Consider the following 25,069-nt stretch of genomic DNA (forward strand, 5'->3'; position numbering starts at 1 on the left):
AATGTTAAAGGAATTTCTCTAGTCTTCAAACTATAAGAAAAGAGAAAAGGAAGAAAGAGAGGAGGAAAAAAAAAAGACCTACAAAAGATTGCTTTAGCAGTTCGAGGTCTTTATGATCCCGTATAAATTTCGGAATTGTTTGTTCTAGTTCTGTGGAAAATGTTGTGAGTACTTTGACAGGAGTTGCATTGGATCTGCACATTGCCATTTTGATAATGTTGATCCTTCTAATCCAAGAGCACAAGATAACTTTCCATTTCTTTGTGTCATCTTCAATTTCCTTCATCAGTGTTTTACAGTTTTCAGAGTATAGGTAGCCTCCTCGGTTAAGTTTATTTCTAGGTATTTTGCTGTTTTTGATGCAATGGAAATGTTTATGCCAGTTATAAAATTCCAGTTTTTGAAGTGAAAAGAAAAAAGAGTGAATGAAGGGCCACAAATGGTAAAATACCCTTCTTACGGGTGAGTTGTTTTCCGTTACATATACATGCTGCATCTTTATCTATTCGTCTATTGACGTGCACTTAGGATGCTTCCATACCTTGGCAATTATAAAGAATGTTGCTGTTAATAGCGGGGTGTATGTACCTTCTTGAGTTAATTCTTATTTTGTGGTTGGCTTTATTCCTTTGATAACTATGTAAGTTTAAAAAGCTAAAGCTCTAAATGTTCTTAGAAACAATGAACAGTACATATATGTAAATTTTTTTAAAATATGTGCAGTAAAAAAAAGTTTCAGTTTTACCATTTGGGTTTGCTGGTTTGTTTTTATTTTCATTTACAAAAATAAAAGCAGATACCAATTTTTTCTTTCTACTTTGGTGGTTATTATTATCGTTGTTGTTTTGGTTGTCCATTTGACTCACTTATTTCCTACCTTCCTAATAAATGCATCTTCTTCTCAATACTTCTTTGACCTCATCCCACCAGAACTTCTATCTGGCACATGTATAAGATCCTAATTCCTTTGTAAAATTCTTCAACATTTTGTTGCCTGCCTTCCAGATCCTTCATTTTGTCTTTAACCATATCCATTCAATTCTCAGGCTGATCTATTTAATCTTTTAAATTTCATCATCATAGTTTTAATTTCCATGAACTTTCCTGTTCTAAAGGATCTTTTTTTCACAGCAGGTTATTTCTTTTTCATAGAGTCACACTCTCAAATCTCTTTGAAGATCTACCATGTTTTTACTTCTCCTATACTCCGAAGTCGGCTGACTTGGGGTCTTTCCTTTCATCCTACTTGTTCTCCTCAACAATCTGATGATTCCTTGATATTCATTCATACTTAGGGAGAAAAGACCGGGTCCATCCACACAATGATAACTCAGAGGCACGTTTCCTCTCCGCTGTAGGCTCTGAGAGTTCAGGGCGTGTCCGGGGACGGGCCCTGCTGTAGGGTACAGGGGTGGGAGACAAGTACACAACCTGCCAAAGTAGGAAGGTCCTTCCTCCAGTGTGAAGGATTTTATAGACACTGCCTAGTGGAGGCTTAGACCTCCTTTCCCAGCGTCTTTCCCAGGGTGGGCACCCACCGTGATCTTAAACTGCTTCTCTCTCCGGTCCCTGAACGCACTAAAGGAATCCTCCTGGAACAGGATGTTGGCTTTCTTGACAGCACAGTTCCCAGTTCTCAGCCTGGGGAGTCGGGGGTGGGGAGGGGGTCACTGTTATAAGTGGGAAACTTTAATTTCCTGAATTTTGCTCCAGAGTCCCTTCCCACCGGCAGCTGTTAGTCACTGTAAATCCTTTTAGTTCAGTTTTGCACCTGTGTTTTGGGTTATGATTTTGTTTTTGTTTCTGTTGTCTTTTGTCAGTCTAATCCCATCCGTTTTCAGTGTCCCAGGAATTCTTCATCACTTTTGGTCTGCTGAACGTAGTTTCTCATTTTCCAGCAGCGTTACAGACTTTTCAAACGTACGTCTTGTCATCGTAAAGGATTTTTGTTAAGAGGGGAGCCCGATGCACGTGTTCAGGCTGCCATTTTACTCCAAAAATCCAGTCTGTCCTCCTGAACCCCTAAATGAAACGTGCCTTTGTAATTTAAAGTATTTTATTCAATGCACCCTGAACTAGCACTTTGCTGGAACCTGGGGAAAAAAATCATTCTTCTCAATGCCTGTTTACTGGTAAACAAAAAAAAAAGGTTTCTGCCTTGTCAAGTTCATTCAAAAAGTGACTACAGCCCAGGTAAACAAGTTCCAAAAAAGAAGAAACATTTAAACAGTATTTTTCAGAAGCAGAAGAAAAACACACATAAGTAAACTTAGATTAGAAAAGCAGTCCTGGAGAAAGAAATAGTAATAGATTTGACGTGGAAAGATTTATTCATTTCATTTACAAGGAATCAAGAGCTTGGTCCAATAAAAAGGCAGTTGTACAGCAGATCGAAAGCCACTGGAGGATGTAACAGTTTGATTTTTCAACTTGATTTGGTGTCTCCAGAAGTGTAAATCCCACACGTATTGCTTCTACAAATTATATCCTCGTAAAACGCCGAGACAACAAGCCTTTCAGGAGGGTGTAACACAAATCTTTCAGAAAGCAAAAGAAGATGTAGGAAAAAATGTGACCTTTGCCTTTTAGTAATAGAAAATCTGAACAGAAAGGAAAAATACACACATACCCAAATTAATTTCCACATTGGGACAGAGATAGATGCTAGGAGACGTCTTCACATTAAATATCACCCTTTTCAGGAGGCCAGAGGAGGGTACAGCTCAGTGGCTGAGCACATGCTTAGCAGACACGAGGTTCTGGGTTCAACCCCCAGTAACCACATTAAAAGAAGTAAATAAACCTAATTAATCCCCCCCAATTTTTTTAAATAAATAAAAATGTTACCTTTCCCAGCTCGTAAAGCACTGCTTTTGTTAATTCTCAACTACAAAGGGGGAGAGGAGAGAAGCTCATTGAAGTTGCTTTTTATTTGTGTTTTGAGGGGGGTGATTAGGTTTATTCATTTACGTATCTTTAAGGGACGTACTGGGGATTGAACCCAGGACCTCGTGAATGCTATGCGTGCACTCTACCACTGAGTTATACCCTCTGCTCTCCAAAGTTGCTTTTTAAAAAAAAATCTGTTTTTAGGTTTTATTAATACCAGTACTGGGACTAGACACAGAAGCACATACTGGATAGATACCTATGGGTTCAGACTTGGTGAAGGAACCACTGTTTAGCTCCCACGGAATTTTAAGTATCTAGAAATTTTACGTAAAAATCCAGGCTTCAGCTTGTCGGGAACAACGTGCGCTGCACATTCACACGTGACGGCAGTCAGCTGGAGCCAGCAGCCTGCTGGTAAATGGCAACAACTGGCTCTGGAGGGAGGGAAAACAAAAAAGCCCTGCTCTGGCATAAATACTCCCACCCAGGCTGACTCCAGTCTCCAACACGAGACTGAGATCCGAGGCCGGGGAGAGACCCGCACAACTGGCGGCTGTGAGCAGCTCTGGCACAGAGAGGCCGGAGTGGAGTGGGGACTGCCCCCTGCCTCCTGCCCCTGCAGTCCTCCCCCAGCTGCTTCATGCACCTGTCACCAGCCCGCCCCTCCCCTTGCTCCTTCACCCCCAGGAACTCTGGACGAGGTTAAAGCTGGTGGCGCTCCTGGGTACACAAGACCCAGCTCGCACACGCAGAGCAGTGTTTCGTCTGAAGGTACACCTTACAGGGGGGACCCTGATAAGCCAGGGCAGGGGGAGGAGCCAGCAACTTCAAATGATGGGTTTGGAAGACATCCAACAAAGAAGGGGTGCTTGTGCTGAGATGTCTGGACAAGATACTGACTAAGGCAATGATTCTCAAGACGCAGGGAGGGGAAGAGAGGACAGGACGGGGAGGGAGGACCAACTGTCCTGGGAGACAAAGGAGCACAGGCCAAATTATGCATCAGATGAAAAAAAAAAAAACTAAGTACTTCATCCAAGGATTCTTGAATCTGATATTATGCATTGAATTGCAAATGACATTAAAATAGCTCAAAACATTTTTCTGTGTATTAAAGGAAAGCAGGAATTTCTAAAGATTGAAATTCATTTAGAGGAAACATAATAAACCATCCTCAAGTGTCTAAAGAGCTATTCAGTGGAAGAATCTATTTCCAGCATCCATTATGCTAATTAACAAGCCATTATTCTCACCAGTGAGATCCATTTCTAACATTTAATATGCTAATTTGATCTGCTATAAAACTACAGAAACAGCAGAGACATCTGTAGTAGCTGTCTCTGGAGGGCAGCCCTTCCGATTAAGTGCCAGGTGCCTGTCCTGGGAAGCAATCTTCTGATTAGAGCCTCTGATCACACCTCGGGTGTCTTAAGTAAGCACATAACACTATCCCACCTTCTGTTTTATGAAGCTCTTTAGAGTAAAACGGGCAACAGGGAGATAATCCTTTCAACGCCATTGTTCACATAAGGGAAACAACTGAACACACAAAACATATCATCAGTGACACCAACCCTTTAGAGAGGGCAGTAAATTCAGTCCTTTATTTTGAAAACCAGAAGGAGGCTTGGGAACATGATGGGGCCACAGAAGACACTCCCAGAGACCTGCGGTTCCTTCCCGGGAGGGCTCCGCGCTGCACGGCCACAGGCGACACCCAGTTAGTAACCACGATTCCAATGACATCGCACGTGAAGACACTAAGGGGTAAATAAATAAAATTACCCCCCCAAAAAAAGCCATTGAGGGGGACAAAGCACCTCGACCTTTTTTTTTTTTAATCTTTAATCTTGAATTAGGCATCCAAAGTCAAAGCTTCATTTTTTTCCCCTGATACCTCCCACTCGGTCTACTGCAAAGTTTCTTGTTACAAGAATCAAATGAACATGTTGTGCAAACTACGAAGACTTGTCAAGCGGGATACAGTACTCCTTTGAATCTGTCCATTATTAGTAGTAACAGTGATCATCAGAGTGAGTCATTTTTGCTAGTGTTCAATAAATTAATTTCTTAGAGATGAGCCTTTCCCTCTGGCGGTCACTTTATTTCCTACAGATGTTTATTAAACACTGATCATATGTGCTTGGAAGGTTTGGAGCCAAACCCTGGCCTTGAACAGGTCAAGGGTCTAATACAGACCCTCAGGATCTTAGGTCAAGTCCAGCCCCTGAGCAGTGGTCACCTCAGCTCCGCCTGGACCCCCCGGGATTGAGGGCTCCTGTTACTCTGTGAAACAGCCGAGCTCCCTCCGGGAGGTGACAGGAGCTGACTGGGAAGGAAAGCTCCGTGTGCGGGGAGGTTCACAGCAACACCGGAGCCGCGGACACGCACGACGGCACCGGACACGGACCACCACCCGGTCTCCATGTGTGGCTGATGACAGCTCCCTAATACTTTGGAAATGTCGTTTCACTGGTTGGGAAACCTCCTCGGAATGAAAACCTCTTTGCCGGCTTGCTAGTGGAGGCAGTATCTGCAGTCTGGTTTGTTTTTAATCAGCAGCCCCGTTCTCAGGGCCCTCTGCCTGGGAAAGCCCACGGCAGGGGCAGCAAGGGCTCAGGCTTCACAGTCCCGCTGCTCGAGTTCGAAGCCCAGCACTGCCACTGCCAGCTAAGCACCCTTCCACAAGTGACTTACGCTCTGTAAGTCTCAGCGTCCTTGTCTATAAAATGGAACTAATTACAGTACCATTGAATAGGGTTGTATGAGAACTGAACAAGGTAATACAGTAACCCTTCAACTGAGGTCCACAGGGGTCTGGGAGGAGTTTTCACTTGTGTTATTTCAATGAGAATCTTTAAAAAAAAAAATCTGACACAAGCAATATCCTGGATCAGGCACCTACTATACAACCGAGTGTCAGCACAGGATTTGGGTGACTGTGCTGGCATTTTTTTTCCTGGCCTAATGAAGAAAGAACAGAAACAAACCTAATATGAAATTAAAGCATTTGCACTGAGAGAAAACCAGTTTATGTCACTATAACCTGCACAATGAAACATTTTACAAGAGTTTGCACAGATAACAACGGTGGGGGAAATGTATCAACAGACATATGGCCGGACAGGCAGGGATGACGTTACAGAGCAACCCCAGCGCGGCAGAGGTGGGTACCACACGCTGCTGGGACAGGATCCAGCCGTACCGGATCGTCATCTGTTGGATCACGGCTAACTTTTACGGGCTATGTTTAAATTGTGAATTCATGTTCTGGTTATGAAGTTGTAAAAGAATTATAAGCATAAAGATTTTATGCCCAGTTTTACGCTCATGGATATATGTAAGTAACACTGTAATAAAGATAACCACACTGTGGTCATGCGAGAGAATGTTCTTATTCGCAGGAAATACTTAAGTACTTAGCAGTGTAGAGGCATGATAGCTCCCATTGATTCTCAAATGTTTCAGTAAAAATAATCCACATATATACCTGTGTGTATATACATATATATACACACACACACAGAGGATATACGTTAAATATATATAAAGAGAGAGTGGGGAGAGAGAGAAGGAAATGGCACAAAAGAGAAACAACCAGTGAACCTGGTTAAAGGACATGTGATAAAGAACCACAGCATCTCATACCTAGAAGGACCTAGCCCCTCCTTCTTAAAGACACAGATGCAGAACTCCCTAAGGAGTGCTGTTAGACCAGTGACTCAGTAACTCACATCTAGGAAAAGGGACCCAGCAGGCTGCCTACGAATACTCCTTCCTCCCCTCTTTGGGAATCATTGCCACAGGGAGCCCCTTTCTTGGATGCACGGTGTCCCTACAGGTGTTCAGGATATGAAGGATAAAAATCACAAATACAGTGATCAAAGCCATCAAATTAGGCTGCAAAGGATCTGGTTGGTGTGCTATCAATCAGCGTCTACCAAGCAGTAGTCCAGATGGAGCTGTGGTGCAGTTGGGAGTGCACTTTGGGGAACAAGACGGACCTAAACAGGTTCCACCAAAGGGGAGAGCCCGTCTTCTTGAGCACTGACTCTCCAAGTCAGGAACCAACAGGCTCAGGATGGAGAGGAGCTGTCTCTAATGCAGTGGTCCCCTTTGCTCACGATGGGCGTGCCAAGTCCTCCCGTGCACTTGACCAAGAACAATGTGATGACATCACCCCATCCCGGCGCGGACATGTCCCAGCTCGTCCGAACACCCTGGCGCCCGGCACCTTCTCAGCCCACGTGTCGGTCAAATTTCCCAGCACATAAATGCAGCAGCCGGAAGCAAGGTTACCCAATGAAGGAGACACAAACCAAATCATGTTTTTTCAACTGCAGGTCCCAATTCATTCGTGGATTCTGAGGTCAACTTCCTGAGTCATGACCCACCCTTTACTTAGACAAAGTGAAACGCAAAGAAATGCAGGCAAATCAAGCTGCACTGTGCGAAGTCACGGTGAGAATTACTTTGCGAAGCTTCTGTTTCCTTTGTGCCAGTATGAGCACAAGGGCCACCAACGTAAACGTTTTTCGCTCCAGGCCGCGGTCACAATGTTTGAAAGCCACTGTGTCAGTGCAGAGAGGAAAGGCAAGAGAACAAGAGGAAGAGAGAGAAAGAACACTCAGGAGCAGGCCCAGCTGGTCTGGCCAAAGGGAAGGGCTGGGCGCCTCCCTGTGCACACAGCGGCTTTACTGACGGGGCAGAGCAGCAAACCCAGCTGGGCGAACCCGACGTGAGTGCAACTCATCTTTACGTTGTAATTAATCAGACAGGTTTCTTTTTTTTTTCCTTTTTAAGGCAAAACAGACCACAACCTACACACATGAAAATGTTCCAGGGATCTGGAGCATCAGTCCCCATAATAACAAAACCTCATACTCTTAGGAACGCCTTCCTTGGGAGGAATATGGTCATTTATGCTGCACCAACTAGTCAGCTTTCGGTGACCTTCACCAAACAAGCTAATCTCTAGGTGCAGAAGCCACAGCAACATCACAGAAGCGGCCTCCTCCTCTTCCTGTTCTGTGCCGCTCACGCCTGCCTTTCCATCACACACATGCTTCTGTGACCGGATCCAAAGTACCATCCCCTCCCCCCGAAACCCCAGACACAAAGTTACAGGTTCCTGAAAATTGTTTCAGTCTACGTGAGGAAGTCAGCAGATACAAGAACTCACGCTCCGAAGATACAAGGAAAAAACACTTCCAAAAGGAAGTGTCCAGTACCAACCACGATGCAGTGGAGCCATCATATTCAGGACACACCCAGGTGTCGTTTTCAGCATCACTGCCTACGTGACCTGCCCTCAAGTTCCGCTCAATTCTGACTCCTAGAAAAGACTTGGGAAGAGGTTAAGGTCTCCCCAGCGCCAGCATTAATGATCCCTGGAAGGAGAGATTTCTCAAGCACATGGAAAATTGGCCATCTCATGTTGTATTTTCATTAAATACCTTGCAAGATTACCCTGGGCGCTGATTAAATCAGTGTCTCATGCGCAGCAGGATGATTATTTTAAGTAAATGTATTCCTTCCAGGCCATCCAGATAAGTGGCTATTGTGTTACACAAAACCACCATTTCACTGTTGACTTTAGCTCTGCAGAGCACTATTGAGTTATTTCTTTTATTCTTCGCTAGTAGACATAATGACGCTTTAAGGCTATCAGGTTTTAAATGCTCAGTTCCTAACTGGCACTCTCCTACTGCAAATGCTAAAACAATAACAACTTCAAAAAAAAAAAAAAGTGCTTAGGCTTCTGGTTCTCCAGGAGCAAAAGTAAAGAGATCAGGTCACCCTCACGAGCTCGAGCTGGAAAATTGATCTGAAGTAGTAGAACATTCTTCTGTTTGTAATTAAGACACCCAAATCAGATTACACACACAAGACTTTCCTCCAGCTGAGGAGTGTGAAGAGCAGTTTATAAGAAAACCTAAAACAGAGTTAATCTAGGGCACAGAGAGCCGAATCAGGCTGACCGTGGCCAAACAGGTCTAAAGAAGTCTCCTGAGAGGCTGCAAATGTTATGTCTATAAACTGCATGAATTTTCACATCCTAACATTACTAGGTAACAGAAGATACAGTGAAGCAATCCATGGTTCTGCAGCTCTGCTCTCTTGCGGGTGGTGCACAGAGCACTACAGTAAAAAAAAAAAAAGTTTCTCAAAAATGTTGCCTCCATGTTAATAATGACTACCAACATCTCTGGGCTTTTTTTTTTTTTTTGCTCTTCTATAAATGTAAAAAATGATCCCGAGATGCTGACACCATTGCAGCGGGATTCCAGAATTATGCTAGCCTATTCCTAAACCAACTGGGAGCACCAGAGTCCAAAGAAGAACATTCCAGAATAAAGTCTCCCCCGTGATGCTTCTGGCCTTACATATGAATACATCCTTACTCTGTAAAACACTAATGCTGTGTTCAGCGCAGGAGAAGAGGACGAACCCCTCTGCCCCTCGGCAGTGTCATTCTGTTTCCATGGAAACTGCTCTCCGAAACCGTAGGCTCCAAGGAGGCCCCGCGTCCGTCACATGCGCACCCAGTCTCCCGTTGGACACACTGTGCAGCCCCAAGAGTCTACACACAAGTAAGTTCTAAGCTCCACGAAGGCAGGACAGCCCCCTTGTCCATCGATAAACGCCCCTTTCCCATCAGCATTCAGTCGCCGCTCACAGAGCTGGTAACTGCTCAGGTCCAGCCTCCAACCTGAGCAGAGGGGCCCTGCCGCTGGGCTCCAGGAAGGGACCTGGGCAGGCAGCAGCAAACGAGAAGCCTTTACTCTCTACCCTCAGGACACAAGAGCCACCGTGAGGTCATCACTCACTTTTCATTCGTAATAACACTGTTCTGTTTTACGAATCCTAACTACAAGGAGGCAGTACAAACAGAAATTCAAACTAGTGTCTTCTTTTTTTAAAAACTTATAAATTAACTATATGAATGTTTAGTGAAACCTGTTAGCTAGCTATTCAAGTCAGGAACGTGACTGCAATCTCAGAGGCAGAAAGGAGTTTCTGCTGCTCAGATAAAAGCCGACAACCCGAGCTGCCTCTCCCTAGCTCGGTGTCCTTGGGAGTAACATCCCTGAGTTCCTCAGGAAGGGGTAATTATACCTCCCAACAACCAAAAGCTAAATAAATGTAAATTATATGAGGTTGGGAAACAAACTTTGATGGCTACCCCACCCAATCACTAGAGTCAAGATAATCTTGTGTGAGTGGCGGTGGGGAGGGGGGAGACACAGCGATAACCTAGAGGGCAGAGAGAGTCCTACCAGGGGGTCAACAAGGCCCAGGAGAGAACAGGGCCAGGCAGCACCCCCGCCCCAACCCCAGGAGCTGAGCGCGAGGGTAAGCACTGTATACACAACAGCCCGTTTCATCTGCACAAATACTTTGTCAGCAGGTAATGTTACTTCACATTACTAACGAGGAAACTGAGGCTTAGGCAAATGAAAGTCCGTCCTACCAGCGAGCAAAAAGGCAGACCTGACATCTTAAGGAACACGCACTTCAGCCACCAGTTCATGGAGAACTGAACCGGAAAGCCGCTCATCTTCAGGACCTGAAGACGTATTAACAGCTCAACCTTATAGACGTTTTTGTTTTTTCAGTATTTCAGTGCTTAGAAAAAGAACTCTCAACCTTGCTTCCACATCCATAGCCACTCCTGCGAATACTGTTCAGCCGGCAATTTTAACTTTGAACAGGAACATTTAAAAACAAATATACCTTAGGACGAGCAGGAAAATCACTTTAACCCAGTAGCAAGTGACCTCCCAATGCCCCTGTTCTCTCTTTTGCCCCCTCCCCGTCGCGTTAGTGAATGCCTTCCCCCCACCATGTGCTCCTTCTCAGCTACACAAATGGAATTTGCACCACTGTTTCCCAATATACGTACTGCACCCTTCCAATGACATGAATGATCCTGGATGATTCTCTGCCTTTCTAGTTCTCTGCTGCTCAACTAGTCCATCAACCAACACATACTCATCTAAACTTCTAGAGACACATAAGGAGTATCTCCATTCCAGATCCCACGAGAGAGAGCCGCAAAGGAAACGACTTCCTGGAGTTAACAGCACAAGCCTTAGCATCCAGAGATAACGGTTAGAAAGATCTACATGTTCTGGCACTTGAAAACAAAGTTAAGGATGCCAAGCTGTTATCTCTGAAGAGGACAACCAAAATTAACAGCATAACCATGTGGAGAAACGCGAGATTTTATTATACTGCAGGAGACAAGGGGGCATCAGTCAAAGGCACTGAAAACAGATTCCTGACTTACGTTTTTCGTCATCCGCATGTACCAGGGACGCTGCCCTTGACAAAACATCCAACGGTGTCTCCATTCCTGATTGGAGCCTAAAAGGAAGAAGAGAGAAAAAAAATTTAAATGGAGTTCAAAAGACTCTTCTGGAAACCTGGTAGTTAACAACTAGAATGATTCCTCCAACAAATGCAAGTCACAATTCTGAAGATGAAACGCTTCCCACCCTGTGAGGAAATCCAAAGGACGCGGCTGGGGAACCCACAGAAAAAGGGGTTAAATTCCATTCTGTCTGCTCAGCCACACCTTGCCAATTCCAGGAGGCAGCTCAAGTCAGAACCAAAAGGAGGGGCGGTGTGAATATTCATGTTCATGGTCCTTGTGCTTATAAATGTTCATGCGCACGTGCAACAACATGCCCGCACAGACATCCCAAGTGCAAAACAGTCCTCAGAACAAAGGCTGTTCCATGAACACAGCATTACTACCAGTCTGAGATGTCTGTTGTGGTGGTAGTTGCTGTCGGTTTGTGTTAACAAAAATTACTAAGATTGAGTCATTCTATTGTTTTGCCTCCTCAGCTGAGGCTGCGTAAATGCGGCTTAAAACACGCAAAGTACTCAGGAGAAGTGTGTGAATTCCAATGGTGAGTGAAACGGTATTTTCAGCGCAACAGGAATCTTTGAAATGTCATGTTTTGTAGCTATCCCCACCACCTATCACCGATTTATCTAGTGCCAGGTTTTTTAATAAACCTGGACTGTTATTTTTAATTCTATTTTCTTAAATGCGAGCATACCCATAAAAGCAAACTCTGCAAAAGATTTCAAGATGGTGAAAACCCTATAGGAAATCAGGCCACTTTTACCCAGTTTCCCTTTTTGGATTATTGAAATATACACGTGCACACATTTATTAGGAAAACAGACACACCCTCTTAGCGCAACAACTGAGAAAAAATACCTTCTTAAGGGCACCTTTTAAAGACATTCGGGAGGGAGGGTATATCTCAGGGGCAGAGAGCGTGCTTAGCATGCACAAGGTCCTGGGTTCCATCCCCAGCACCTCCGTTTAAAAATAAATAAATAAGTAAATAAAAATAAACCTAATTACCTCCCCTCCAAAAAAGAAAAAAAAAATTGCCACCTAAAATTTTTTCATTAATTTTTAAAATGGAAATAAGAAAAAAAAATCTGGAGGGCTTATGGAAAAAAATAAAGACGCTCAGCACTTATCAAGCATTCTTCAACATTTACTGAGTACCTACTACATGTGTGCCAGTTACAAGACCTAGCCGAAGGCTTTACAATATTCACACTTCAGGCCTCCAAGAAACACCAGCTCTTGATCTTGCCGTGTGACTTCATTCAGTCAACATTAACAACTCCATACTAAGGCAGAAAAGTAAACAGAGCCCAGCAGTTGCCTTCAAAGAGCATTCAATTTGTACAGCAGACTTGCCCACAAGAAATCAAGTTTAAGGCAGTGTTTTTCCAAAGCGTTTTGCAGTAGATGTTCATATTTTGTAAGAAAATTTTTTCTATGATACATAAGTTTGGGAAACACTAGACTAAACCAGATTAAGGAGTTTCTTTTCCTTCCTGTGTTTCTGTTATGTGGTTCTGCCTTCTGCGGGGAGCAAAGGCAGTGGGGAGCAGGGGTGGCTCCATCTGCTTGAAATCTCTCAAATTTCACTGGCCATTCTTTTGACCAGAAACAGCTCCAAGGAAACACTTAGGGAAATCGTGGATGGAGCTAAAATGTGCTAAGGGCCAAAACAGTGCTGTAAATAAAATCCTAGAGAAATACGAGTGAACTCTGAAGGTCTTCATGGAGAAACAGGAGGTGAGCTGAGCTTCTGAAGAATGAATGTAAAAACAGAGAAGGTAAAAATGCAAGTAGAATCCATTCAAGAACAAGCAGCCTAAATCAGCTAGAAGAGAGTCAAAGGGGGACGGGAAGTGAGACACAGGGAGGGAGACGTGGACTGGAGCCACATCACAGGAGGACTGAGGGCTTTAACAGGATTTGGGCTGGATTTTGTAAGCATTAAGGAGTCACCGAAATAGCTGAGCAGAGAAAACACTTGGCCATCCATGTGTTCTAGGAAAATGATTCTGGTAGCGCCGTGCAGTCCCTTTCTACAGAACAGGGAGCCGAAGGCAGGGGGACGATCTGGAAGACACAGCGACTCGGCAGAAGGAGATCAGGGGCGCTGTATGGGGGCAGCGTAGAAAAGAGAAAACTGCAGACAGAAGTCACAGAGCTTGGAAGGTCTCAAGATGTCAGAGGAGAGTCCAAGGAGACTCTGAGTGACAGGGAGGACGGTGAGGACAGTGAGGTCATAAACCAACCAGTAAATTTCTTCTTTTTTCAGAGTCAAGGGCAGGGAGGGGTGATAAGTAAAAACAGAGGCCTAAGGGAGAAAACTGAGTGACGTTCACAGTCCTGATCTCCTTTGTAAACTAGGAAAGACCATCTCCGACGATTAAGGATTTGGGAACTCGTTCAAAAGTGGAGAAAACAAAGAAAAGTCTGGAGCCCACTGATGGGAAAAGGTTTGCTGAACTCCCAAGAACTCAGTTCCATTCTGTTCACGCAAGCCAGTTTCCTATCCAGGCAAGATTTGGGTTTAAGGTCTTTTCTTTTGATTAAGTAAATGCTGATAAGCATTCTACTCTGTAATGCAGTGTTTGGAGTCATAATTCCTTAAATTAATTGCCTCACCAAGCTGAAGGACAATCCTTTCAAAAATCTACATCCCAAAAGATACAACATTAACATATGTCGTGAGTTATGCAAAGTATGTGCAGAAATAAAGTATTATGCAAAGCAGCAAAATATCAAAGCAAAAAAATACCAAATGCCAAAGTAGACCGAGAATCCTGGCACACAGAAGACTAGGTATTTAAGTTTATTCACCCCAAGCAACTTACATTCAAAGTGGTGGGGAGATAAGCAATTAGGTGTTTAAGGTTCATCTGTAAGGCACTTGCCTTTGCAAACTTCTTAATGCAACCATCCAATCTTTATTACACAATTGAGGTCAGCAAAGTGTTCGGAAGAAGCCACAGAAAAAAAATGAAGATATGATCCCTTAAGGAGTTACATACAGCCTTGTTCGTGAACAAGGATGGAAAAGGGTAACAAATTTAAGAGAATAAAAAAGAAAGTATAATTTCAGACTGAAATGTGCAGCGTGTGATAAGAGAGACCAGTGTCAGCTGAAGTGTTTACCTTGTGAACATCTGTGTGTGTACGGTGTGTGAACGAGTATATGCGTGCTTTAAAAAGCCACTTCAAAGGTTGCATCCCCCACATCTCTCCCCAGGGCAGTCACTCTCCTCCCTGACCTCTCTTACTCACCTGGCTCCCACTCTGAATATCTCCCGGGTGCAAGTGCCCTGTCTTATCCTTACATGTACAGTCCTGCTGGACCCACAGCCCGAGGGAAGGCACAGAGGCAGGAATGAGAACCCAGCAGGGAGACTGAGACCAGCCCGGTCAGGACTGAGAGTCTTGTCAAGGAGCAGTAGTAGCTGAGTCTGGGGGAGCGCGAGGTGGGTGGGTTAGGAAAGAGCCAAAGGCAGCCAGACAGGTTTACGCTCGGTGTGGCAGGCAAAGGGCGGTCCTGAGCCCCTGAGCAGGCGGGGAATGTGTTAAGGCTCTTTCAGTTTAGCAGTTGTGGGGAGGATGGTCTGACCTGAAGGGGTGAAGGGAGGAGTCACTGGTGGTGGTTCAGCGAGCTCTGTGGGAACCAAGTGTGAGATGCGGACAAGCGGGAGGCCCGAGGGTACAGGTGGGAGACGAGGATCAGGGGCTAGGCATCATCTAGGCACAAAAGACCCAAGTAAAGGGGGCCGATCACAGTAACACAAGAAGAAAAGCCTTCTGGATTTTATGTCTTGGGCAATATCCACAGTCTTAAGAAACCCAATAAAACATGTGAGCAACGTGGGGGAAAAGGATGCTTCCAGTATTTGATGGACGGTCATGCTCCACTGAGAAGGAAATCAGCATAATGGTTAGGAGGGCGACCTTCAGACCAGCTGATGAGTCTGAACCAGACACTTCTCATCTGTGTGTTTCCTCGTCTGTAAATGGGGATGCTGATACCACCTCCCTCATAAGGTGTTATGAGACGTGAATGGGCTCTCTATATATTAAGATAACTATTTCTCAAAACACACACGAACATATTAAATAAACTGCAAACAGTGGTAAACCTACTGAAAAAGGGCACTAGCCACTACTTTAGATGGAGTAATCTGGGAAGCTTTCTGAGATGAGAGACCTACAGGATGAGGGGAATTAGGCTCGTGGCGGGGAGGGAGGCGGGACAGACTGAAGCTGGACATGGAGACCTGGAGGGCTGCTGTGACCATGGCGCTGGGCCGGTGAGAGGACGGGAGGGGAGGCAGGGAAGCGGGCGCGGGCCAGGTCACGCGGATTCCGCAGGGCGTGACAAAGCTGAGATCTTACGCTGCGTCAGTGGAAAGTCCTTGAACAGTCTGAATGGTTCTAAACAGCGGGGAGACATGTCTGGTTTATTGTCTAACCTTTATGAACCATAAGTCACCTGCTACCATTTGCAAAAGATTGTGCATCATCTGGAAAATATCTCTAAGGACCTCCTGATGATGTGCTCTCATTTCTGTGATAGTTTTTTTAATAACATCAATGATAACCAAAAGTATAATCAATCAAAATGCTGACACCTGGAACACCGTAACACCATTAACAGGAAAGGTATGCGGTTCTGGAAAAAGACATGAAGTCCATCTGCAAAGCTTCTACTCCACTGCAGCCCATTTCTGGCCTGTCCATCTGTTATCATGGCGGCTGTCAATTATGAACGTAGCTTATCATGGAGAGAACATGGATTTTGTTTTGTTGGTTTTTTTTTTTTTCCCAAGCACTGGTCAGCATTTTCTCTGCCAGCCTCTAATTCCTTTCCTGAGACTCCCTCTTCCCCGATATGTTCTTCCAAATAGCTTAAGGTTGAGAATTAAGGAATAATAGGTATCACTTATAAAGCTACTAAAACTTAGGGACAACTGGTGCTAATGACAAGCTCAGCTCTAAATGTGAACACCACTATTTCGGGCTTCCACAAAAGACTGGGATTTTTTGCTCAACAAGAGAACAAAAGGGTCTATCTTGGGAATAGAATGATGGGGTGTATTAGATTTTTTTTTTCCAGTCAAGGGAATTTCAAGATATGTTAGGAAAGTGTTCCAAGGAGATTTCCAAGGTGAGAGCTACAGCTCCTCGGCTCTTCCAGTAACAGTGGCCAAATTACAGCTTAATTTAGGAACTAGTGAGAGAACATGGAACAGCTGTCTTGGCTCAAGGGGAAAACCAGTGGAGGTGGGGAGAGGCACACTGACACCTCCTGATGCTCCTGCCGATCTGTTACAGGCCAAAAATCCGTAACCGGAAGACATCACTATCCTGGAATCACGATGGCATGTCCACCTTGCAGATGCACACAATTCAGTATCGCTAATTCCTGCTTGCCCTGTTCCATCGCTCCATCAGGACCACTACCTGAGCCAATCTAATTCGGCCTCAGCTAGCAAAGTACAACTTAGGTCAAGCCTACACGTATGAAGTGTCACACCACGGCATGGCGGGGACGGGCCGTCCGGCCATCAGGAATTCAGAGGCTTTCACCGGGCATCTCCTATTTCTAGTAGACACTGTATACAGGCGTTACAGAAGAGAAAACGTCAACTCGCTGCCCTGGAAGCAACTGACACGAATGTCGGCCATGCTGTGTTTGGTCTATGGTTGGCTGTGTGTCTCAGAGAGGACAACTGAAATGAAATTTCAGACCCAATTGTCACTAGATTCCGGTGGCCACACACAAGCATAGCTCCAGGCAGACGTGAATTAAGCTCCCAGCTGTCTCTTCTCCACAGTGTGTCCAACTGATGCCCTACTCACTTCTTGCAAAACATTCTGTTAACACCCAATCTCCCATCATCTCTGCTCGTCTAGCTAAAAACCTCTCTCTTTTGTGTTAACCCTTTCTTCTCCCACTTTACCATCTGCTAAATCAGCAGAGCCAGGACTTCAGCATCAGAAAACCTAAGTCTGAGCCTTCCTGCAACAGGTTCACTCACTTATCACTCATCACTGAAAAGCCTAGTATGTTCTAGAGTTTGCTCTGAATCCCTAGCATGAATGGCGGGGGCCAGTCTATTAACCGCTCCAGGCCGCAGTTCGCTCACTTCAAGAAAATGGTTAACAACACTGCCTACTTCCCAAGGTCACAGACTTGGCATGTGGATTAAATGATACAACGTAAATGAAGACTTGTAAACCCGTGAGAAACGAAGGTTCCCATCCTGCCCTGACTGCCCGCTTACACAGCACACGCTTTCCGTAACACACTCGTGTAAATTACCTCACTGGATTCTCACTGTGAGTTGGCCAAAGAGGATTATTACATTTTCCTTAAAAAACCAAGGAGCCAAGACTGCAAGTAACTTCCTGAAGAAGCGAAGACTAGAATCCAAGTCTCCTAACTCATCATCCAAAGCTGTTTTTACTGTTCTTGAGCTGATTTTCATAAAGACATTTTGGAGAAAAGCACAGTTGCTTTAGCTTATCTTAAAAAAAATAAACAAATAATTAAAAAAAAAAATAAAGAACAGCTTCCAGCAGTGACTAGGACAAGACTTCTAGTCCTGTGCTCTTTCCCCTACACCTTGACATACGTATGAGGCAATAATCTGATAATTTCTAAAGAAAGCAAAGGAATACAAGCCCTCCCCTCCCAGGAACATGAAAACCAAGCCATATTTTACTTTCTTTGAAAGGAGACAGGCATGGGGTCCCATGAACAGTAACCCAGGCAGGGAAGAAGGCTCTCACACCGTCCACTGGTGACAGGGTGGGCAGACACAGGACTCCCGGGAGCCCCAGGAGCATGGGAATCCAACACACGCCCTGAGGGCTTCAGGCTCCAAGAACAGGTTCAGTATCAGAGGATGGTTTCGCCTTCGTCACGCTCCAGAAGAGCTGCTGTTAAACTCCAGTGCATACCTCTGAAGGCTCAGAGAATGATGCTTTAAAACATTCACCTCGTTGTTTGTATTTCTCATGACCTTAAATTGTATGCCACACTCCTAAACAGAGCCAGCCGCTATTCAAAATGCCCTTTCAGTGGTCACACTACCAAAGGAGGGGCATAAACAGATGGAGCCGTTGCCCATCCGCCTTCCCTTATCCAGGCTGGTCCCGGGCATCGACCCATCTTACCATGACGTGAAGCATTCTACCAAGTTCAGTAGCAGAAGAACTTGGCCAACTTCCGCTTACATCCAGTTCCCTACTTCTACACAAATCATTCCTGAACATGCATTTGAAGGCCAGGTGTCTGAAATCTGAACAATATGTCTACACATTCTATGCTTCCTTCCAGAGAATTAAAAATACATTTGTGTAAAGCCCTTAATAAGGATTCTTTCAAGGGCTTGTCAACCTCAAATACGAACCCCAGGAATGTGAGCCAGCTCCATCGGCAGTCTTCTCACTGTCCTAGAAAATGAAAGAACTTGGTAAGCTGGTACAGGACGTACCCTTTCCAGAAAGTTTTAACGCCCCTCCCGTGAAGCCTCTACAGGGCAGGAGGCAGGTCTATAAGCTGGGCAGCCTCTCATCCTCCAAAGTGGGACCCATTAGGTGTCAAGAACAAGGCAACCTCAGGCGCCTGCCCTCAACATAGCTCTGTCTCCTGCCCAGCTCCACCTCCCATCACATCAGTGAGAGACTGAGGTCCCAGCTGGCTTTTGCTGAATAAGGGGTACCACTCTGGGTGGAAACCCCTACGTGAATGCTCACGTCAACCACATTAGGTTTTTTGTTGCTAAAATGGCCCAAGGCTTGACTCTATGGACCTCCTCAGCCTGGGGGTGGTAGGGACGTGGCATTTAGTCACCTTGATGACCCTGGCAACAAGAGCTGACAGACAGTGGTACGACACAGTGACCAAAATTCTCAGCTTCTGTAACAGTTTGGTATCCATGTGAGCTACGCAAACGCATGGACTGTATGAAAGCAACCATGTGCCGGCTGAGAACCGCTATACAGACTTAAAGCTGCAAAACCAAATTTAGGTTACAGCATATTTTGTGATCTTTATGTGTGGCTGCCCAATGCTGGTGTCAAACTCTTACTGCTGGCTCAAGTTCACCCATCTCCCTAGAGTGTGCCCTGCAAAATGCTTATATAGGGGCGTGGGTGGGGCTGGGGGGGCCACACCGACGCCACTGTGTCCGAGGAGGAAAAATACACTTCAAGTCTGGACTTTCTGAGTAGACTAGCAATTCCCACCACTTTTCAAAACTGTTGTCAAGTAAAAAATGCACTTTGTTTTTCTTTCTCGTATTTAGGCTATTGTGACTGTGTCTCTTCATTTTTAAGACCTCAACCTCCTACAGCTCCTCACGTGAAATAAAAGCAGCTCTTCGGCATTTTTAGTTGATTCTGGATATGCTTGCTTGTTCTTGCCATCTATTTTATGTGGGATACTCAGAATCTCCTAGTCACAAATACTGAGGTGGCACGTCCTCTCGGGGACCTCTTACCACCAAGAATGAGAGACGTGGGCTTGTATTATAGTCCAAGTTGGCAAACTTCCCATAAGACCCCAGTCTAAGTCCTCACTGTGCCAAAATCTCAACTCCCAGCCTCTCAGCAGCCTAGACAAAGTCTTCTTACCCACGACGCACTGCATCATCAGGGAGTTCTCTAGACACCGGTGTCAGTAATTATGGTTAATTCTCATCACTTGCGGTAGTTTCGTTCTACAGTCCCCGAGAACACTAAATTAGTGAATGCTGAACCACTGTGCCCAGGATGAAACTGCCTCAAGTATTGACCTGGGGATACATACACATTTTAGTGAGGAGGCAAATTCACAAATACGGGACTCCACAAAAAATGAGGATGGACTGTATCTGGTTATCAGACCGGAGGCAGGAGACCCAGGAAGCACATTCTATCAGGGTTTCCTCCTTTGCAAAAGGGCTATTACACTATATCCCAGGTGGAAAGAATTTTTTCTGATTTCAGCACCTCCTGCATCCACTCCTTCCTTCCCTACCTTGGCAATTAACACTATCAAGAGTTGGCAGTCCAGTCTCTAAGTCCTTGTGTTCCTCGTGCGTTTCACTGTGGACAGCCCCTCCCTGCCTACAGGCTCAGCATCTCTTTTCCCTGCTTTACGCTCCCACATTAGACTCGATCAACGTCAGACAGGCTCCCAGGAAGAATCACAAATGAGCCTCAATTAACACACCCTGCAGAAACATCTGAACACACACAAAAATCGTCTCTTTCACCAGGTCCTCACAGTTGCAACAGCTTGTTTAACACAAGCAATAAACACAACCTGATATGCTGAAATTGCCACACCATATCCCTTTTAGCTACATTAGAATTTTCCCAATATATTTGATTTTTACCTCCTAAACTTATGATTTATTATTTTATTAAGTCACATTCAAAGTTGCAAAGCAACTTTTGCTATGGTTACTTTACTTCTTATTTCATTAAGGCAAACTAAAAGTTGTACAGCAGAACTATCCAGGAGAGAGATGCCTGGAAGAGACAAAGTAAAATCTTCCTTTGGGTTTGATTTGGCACCACCAGAGGCTGATGACAAGGCTGACTCCCTAAGGAGTTAAGAGGAATTTCCCACTACAGAACTCTCATCCAACAGACCATTTGAAAGTGAAAGTTTTCATTTCATAATTATCATTTTGTAAGAAGTGTTAAAATCTTCAGATACATAGTTCAGAATCAGTTGGGGGAAGTGGCAATGGCTGTGTTTATGAAGCTCTTTCAAGTCTTCAAAGACTTTTATAAATAACATAATATAAAATTCTTTTCAAAGCACATTATTCCCTGTAATTCCTGAAACTCTGTGATGTATCTGGTCGGATTTTACCATCCTCTTACAGAGGAAAATAAAGCACAAAGGTAAGTAGAAATTAATTTTTCCAGTCACAAACTTAGTAGGTAACAGAGACTGAACTTGAACTCAAGTCTCCAAAAATGAGCCAGAGCTGCTTTGACTACAACATTCAGTTTTGGAGTGTAGTCCATGGTTATTTATAGCAGAATTATCTTCTTGATTGTATTGTGTTTTGGTTAACATAAAAATTAGTTTTCATTCCCTTCCAAACAGAAAGCAAAGGCAAGCTGCCCAGAAGTGTGAAAAAACAGTGGTGGGGGAAATCAGCCTGGGATTATAATTTTGCCAGAATTAAACAACAAATTGAGGGGTTTGCATCATTTCTACCAAGAGGGAGATGGCTTTTCAGCCAGATGCAACAGGAAACAGAAAACAAACACACACACAAAACTGTCCTGAGTATAAGACAATAAACTTCTGAGTAAAGTATTTCCAAAACCCATTATTTAAATCCGAGCACTATGATTTCGAGATAGAGGATAAACAACTCGTTCCAAGATCGCGCCCTCAGTACAGCCTGGAGGCGGTGACCCCTAAGCGCTCTTTAAACTACCCACGCTACTCCCCTCGGTCATGCGCAGACTTCACAAGCTGCAAGCAGGAAACAATGAACATTACAAGTCTGTGGACTCGGAGGCTGGAGCAGTTAATGTTTGGTATGCTAAAATGGAACGCAAAACTGACCTTAAATACCAATCGGAAAATTAACATTTATGGTTTTTGTCTTTGAACGTTCAGAGGAAACAGATGCGAGCCTTCATTTTCAAGGGAGGCTTGGGTTTGGAAAATAGATACTCAAACTCTACAGGCCGGGAGACAGCACGTTTCAAATAGAGGGGCAAACAACTGCTGATAAAAACTAGAAGACCCACCCCCCACCTCGCCGCCAGGCTCCTGGTTCTTATTAACCGCAGTAAAGGAAATGCAACTAGCAAACGTACAGCACTAATGATCAAAGTGAAACCGATTTTTTTAATTATCTGGCTTAAACAGACGAACACATGCCAGTAAGCGCATAAAGACTAATAGCCCCAGCAAGCACTGTCATCCTAACCTAAGACCTTTAGGTCTCGCTGTGATGAATCAAACGAGACTGTAAGCAAAACAAAAAAGGAAAACCCCTTTGCTTTCAGCGAGGCCTGCGCTTGGTGCAGAAAGAGTGTGTGGCGTTGTTTTGGGGAGGGGGCAGGAAGTATCAAGAGAGAAAAGAGACGGTCTCAGCGGCCCGTCCTCTGCCCTCTCCCGCGGTCCCGCTCCACAGCTGTCCTTTGCCGCCGGCCAGGACCAAGGGGCGGCAGGACGCCGGCCCGGCGCCTCAGACTCCCGGGGCACTTTCCACCTCAGACGCTGGACCTCTCCCGCCGGGAGCCCTGGCGCTTCAGTTCCCACCGGGAGCCTCAAGTTACGCGGCAAGAACAAGCCGCCCCGTCCTTCCAGAAGGACGCTCCCGTCCCACTCCGAGTCAGCCCACCCGTGAGCTCCCCGCAGGCCAGCCCTCGCTCGGCCCGGTTCTCCCGCACTCACCGCCGGGCGGCTCTGGGCGCGCCCGCCTCGGGCCGACCGGGCCCGGAGGAGGGCAGACACGGGGGCGGGACTGCCGGGCGCGTGGGGCCGGGCGCACTCCGGGGGCGCGCCGACGCGCAGGCGCGCTCGCACCCCGGCACCGACGCCCCCCTCCAAACACCCACACGCACACGCGGGCGGCGCGCGCCGAGCCGGCTCCGCGGCGGACGCGAGCGCGGGAGCGCGAGGAATCCCTGGAATGAGGCGCCGCCCGCCAGCACCCGGGCTCAGCCGGGCTCCTCAGGGCCCGCCAGGCCACGCCCCCGGGCCCGCCCCTCCCGCCCAGCAGGTGGGGCCCGAGCCCAGGTGAGCCGGCTGGGAGGCGGGGGCGGGGCCTCGCGCGCCCGGGTGAGGCTCGTTTCCCCTCCCCCGCCCGCCGCGCGCCGGGCGGCAGCTCGCACCTACCCCGTGGGTGCCGAGGCGCTCTGGTGGTCCACGTCTGCGGAGGGCCCGGGGCGCGTCCGACCCCGGAGCAGGCGCCGGCCCCGGGGAGCGAGTGACCTGGCGCACGCTGTGTGTACCAGCCCCTGACACACACCGTACCCCAAAGGCCCAGGCAGCGGAAACACACCTTCGGTGCACAAGCATGAACACGAACCTCTCGTGCGCGCCCAGGTGCCCGCCGCCGCGGGCCAGGCACGGCCCCCACGCGCACACCGTAGGTTCACACACCGGGTGGACACAGCACCGTCGTGGACCACGACGTCCACGGTCGAGCCAGACTCCGTACCCGCTGGACCTGCGGCCCCTGAATCGCCACGCAGCCGGCCAAGCGCCCGCGCATTCGAGCCGGCCCTGCGGCACCTCGCTGCTCTCCGCTCCCGACCCACACGCGTTCCCGCCTCTCACGCCGACCCGCTCGGGAAGCGCGCCCAGGGGGCGCGTTCACCCCGGCTCAGGGGCAGGACCGCCGCGCACGTCGGCGCCTCCCGCCTCCCCCGGCTCCGCGCTCCGCGGGCTGCCGACCTGGGGCACTGCCTCGCCCGCCCGGGAGCCGCACACACCCAGCCACTCCGCACGACAGGCCGGCAGCCACACGTACCTGAAGGGACGGGTCGCGCTTGCTTGGGGATGTGTGTGCTCAGGTGCCACGGCGATCAGAACGGCCGCTGCAGTCCAGGGCACTCAGCCGCCGCTCGGCTGCCTCCCATTACAGCCTTTTACACTCCACACACACACACACACACATACACACACCAGGCGCTCGGCAGCGTCTTTCCTCCCCCTCCCTCGCCCCGAGGAGGAAGTCCTAGTAAATCAAAACAGTGTGGAAGGGAGGGAACAGAGGAGGAAGGCAGGGAGATCAGAGTGGAAAGAGTCTCCTCCAGCCGCTCACACCCCAGTGTTTGCTGTGTTTGGCAAACTCCTGAAGTCCACAACCCGGTCGGCTCCGAATGTGCCCGGGGAGGGGCAGAGCGGAGGAGGTGAAACGTTTCTAGTTGGTGCAGGTTTTTGTTACAGCGGCAGCGTAGACATGTGACCACGAAAAGAAAAGCCCTGTCTTTAATATTTTCCTGTCATTCTCCGGAGATTTCGGGGTAGGGGTGGGAGGGGTGGAGGCCTGATCCTCCCGGTCCCGGGCAGCCCTTGCCGCGTTGTTTCCCCCATACTGCCACAATTAAGAAAACATTTGCTTAACATATCCAGCCGCTAACTTCATAAAATAAATAGTCAGGGACTGGACTTTATCTGGGTTGCTTTAGACGGCTTCGTGCTGCTTGCCTTCTGGCTGTTCTCAAATCTCAGTCATTAGGAGCGCCTACTCCGGGGCTTTCCCTGGGAGAGGGCTCTGTGCAGAGGAATGACAACAAAAACAAATACCAGCTTCCATTCGTGCTGGCGGTGGGGGTGGGCGGAATGCTTTGCAGTTTTCAAGCTGTGTCCCCATCAATTACCTCATCTTATTATCTCATTTGATCTTCCCAGAGGTTGGGTAGCAGGACAGGTTCCATTTAACAGTGAGATTAGGTTTACCTAAGCCGGACAGAGGCATTGCCTGAACCAAAGCCCCCGTCTTGCGGTCGCTTGTGAAAGGCCCTCTACTGCCCTCCGCACAGGGCTGCTGTACATAGGGTCACCCAAGTGACGTGTTGACCCAAGCATAACTGCTCCTGTTCTCCTGGTTCTCGGATTGAAATTCACAGATTAAAGCTGGGAAGGCTCCCAGTCTTCCCAAAGATATCTTCACTTAGACTCCATTTTAGTTCATCAGCAGCCTCAGATGAAGGAAAAAGTTCTGAGGAAGATAATAGAGGAGGTTTGCATCCTGCTCTACTAGGACAGAGAGGGAGGAAAGAGTGAGGACTGCTCGGGCAGATTTCAGGAAGTGTGACAAAACAGAAAGGGCTGTG

At 46.8% G+C, this 25,069-nt stretch overlaps 1 protein-coding gene across 6 annotated transcripts in view; it reads right to left on the reverse strand.

Moving 5' to 3' along the window:
- Nucleotides 1-24,069, reverse strand: part of VGLL4 (vestigial like family member 4) — a 141,645-nt gene extending 117,576 nt beyond the window's left edge. The window contains exons 1-2 of one of the 6 annotated variants that reach the window (XM_072941863.1): nt 23,761-24,069; nt 11,186-11,262 (exon numbers count right to left, since the gene is read on the reverse strand). In XM_072941863.1, coding sequence (XP_072797964.1) covers nt 11,186-11,249 — 64 coding nt within the window. In that variant the 5' untranslated portion in view covers nt 11,250-11,262; nt 23,761-24,069. The other 5 variants (XM_072941865.1, XM_072941861.1, XM_072941866.1 and 2 more) reach the window with 5 other exon arrangements.
- Between the last annotated feature and the right edge of the window lie 1,000 nt (nt 24,070-25,069).

Source organism: Vicugna pacos, chromosome 17, assembly GCF_048564905.1.
Source record: "Vicugna pacos chromosome 17, VicPac4, whole genome shotgun sequence".
NCBI lineage: Eukaryota > Metazoa > Chordata > Mammalia > Artiodactyla > Camelidae > Vicugna > Vicugna pacos.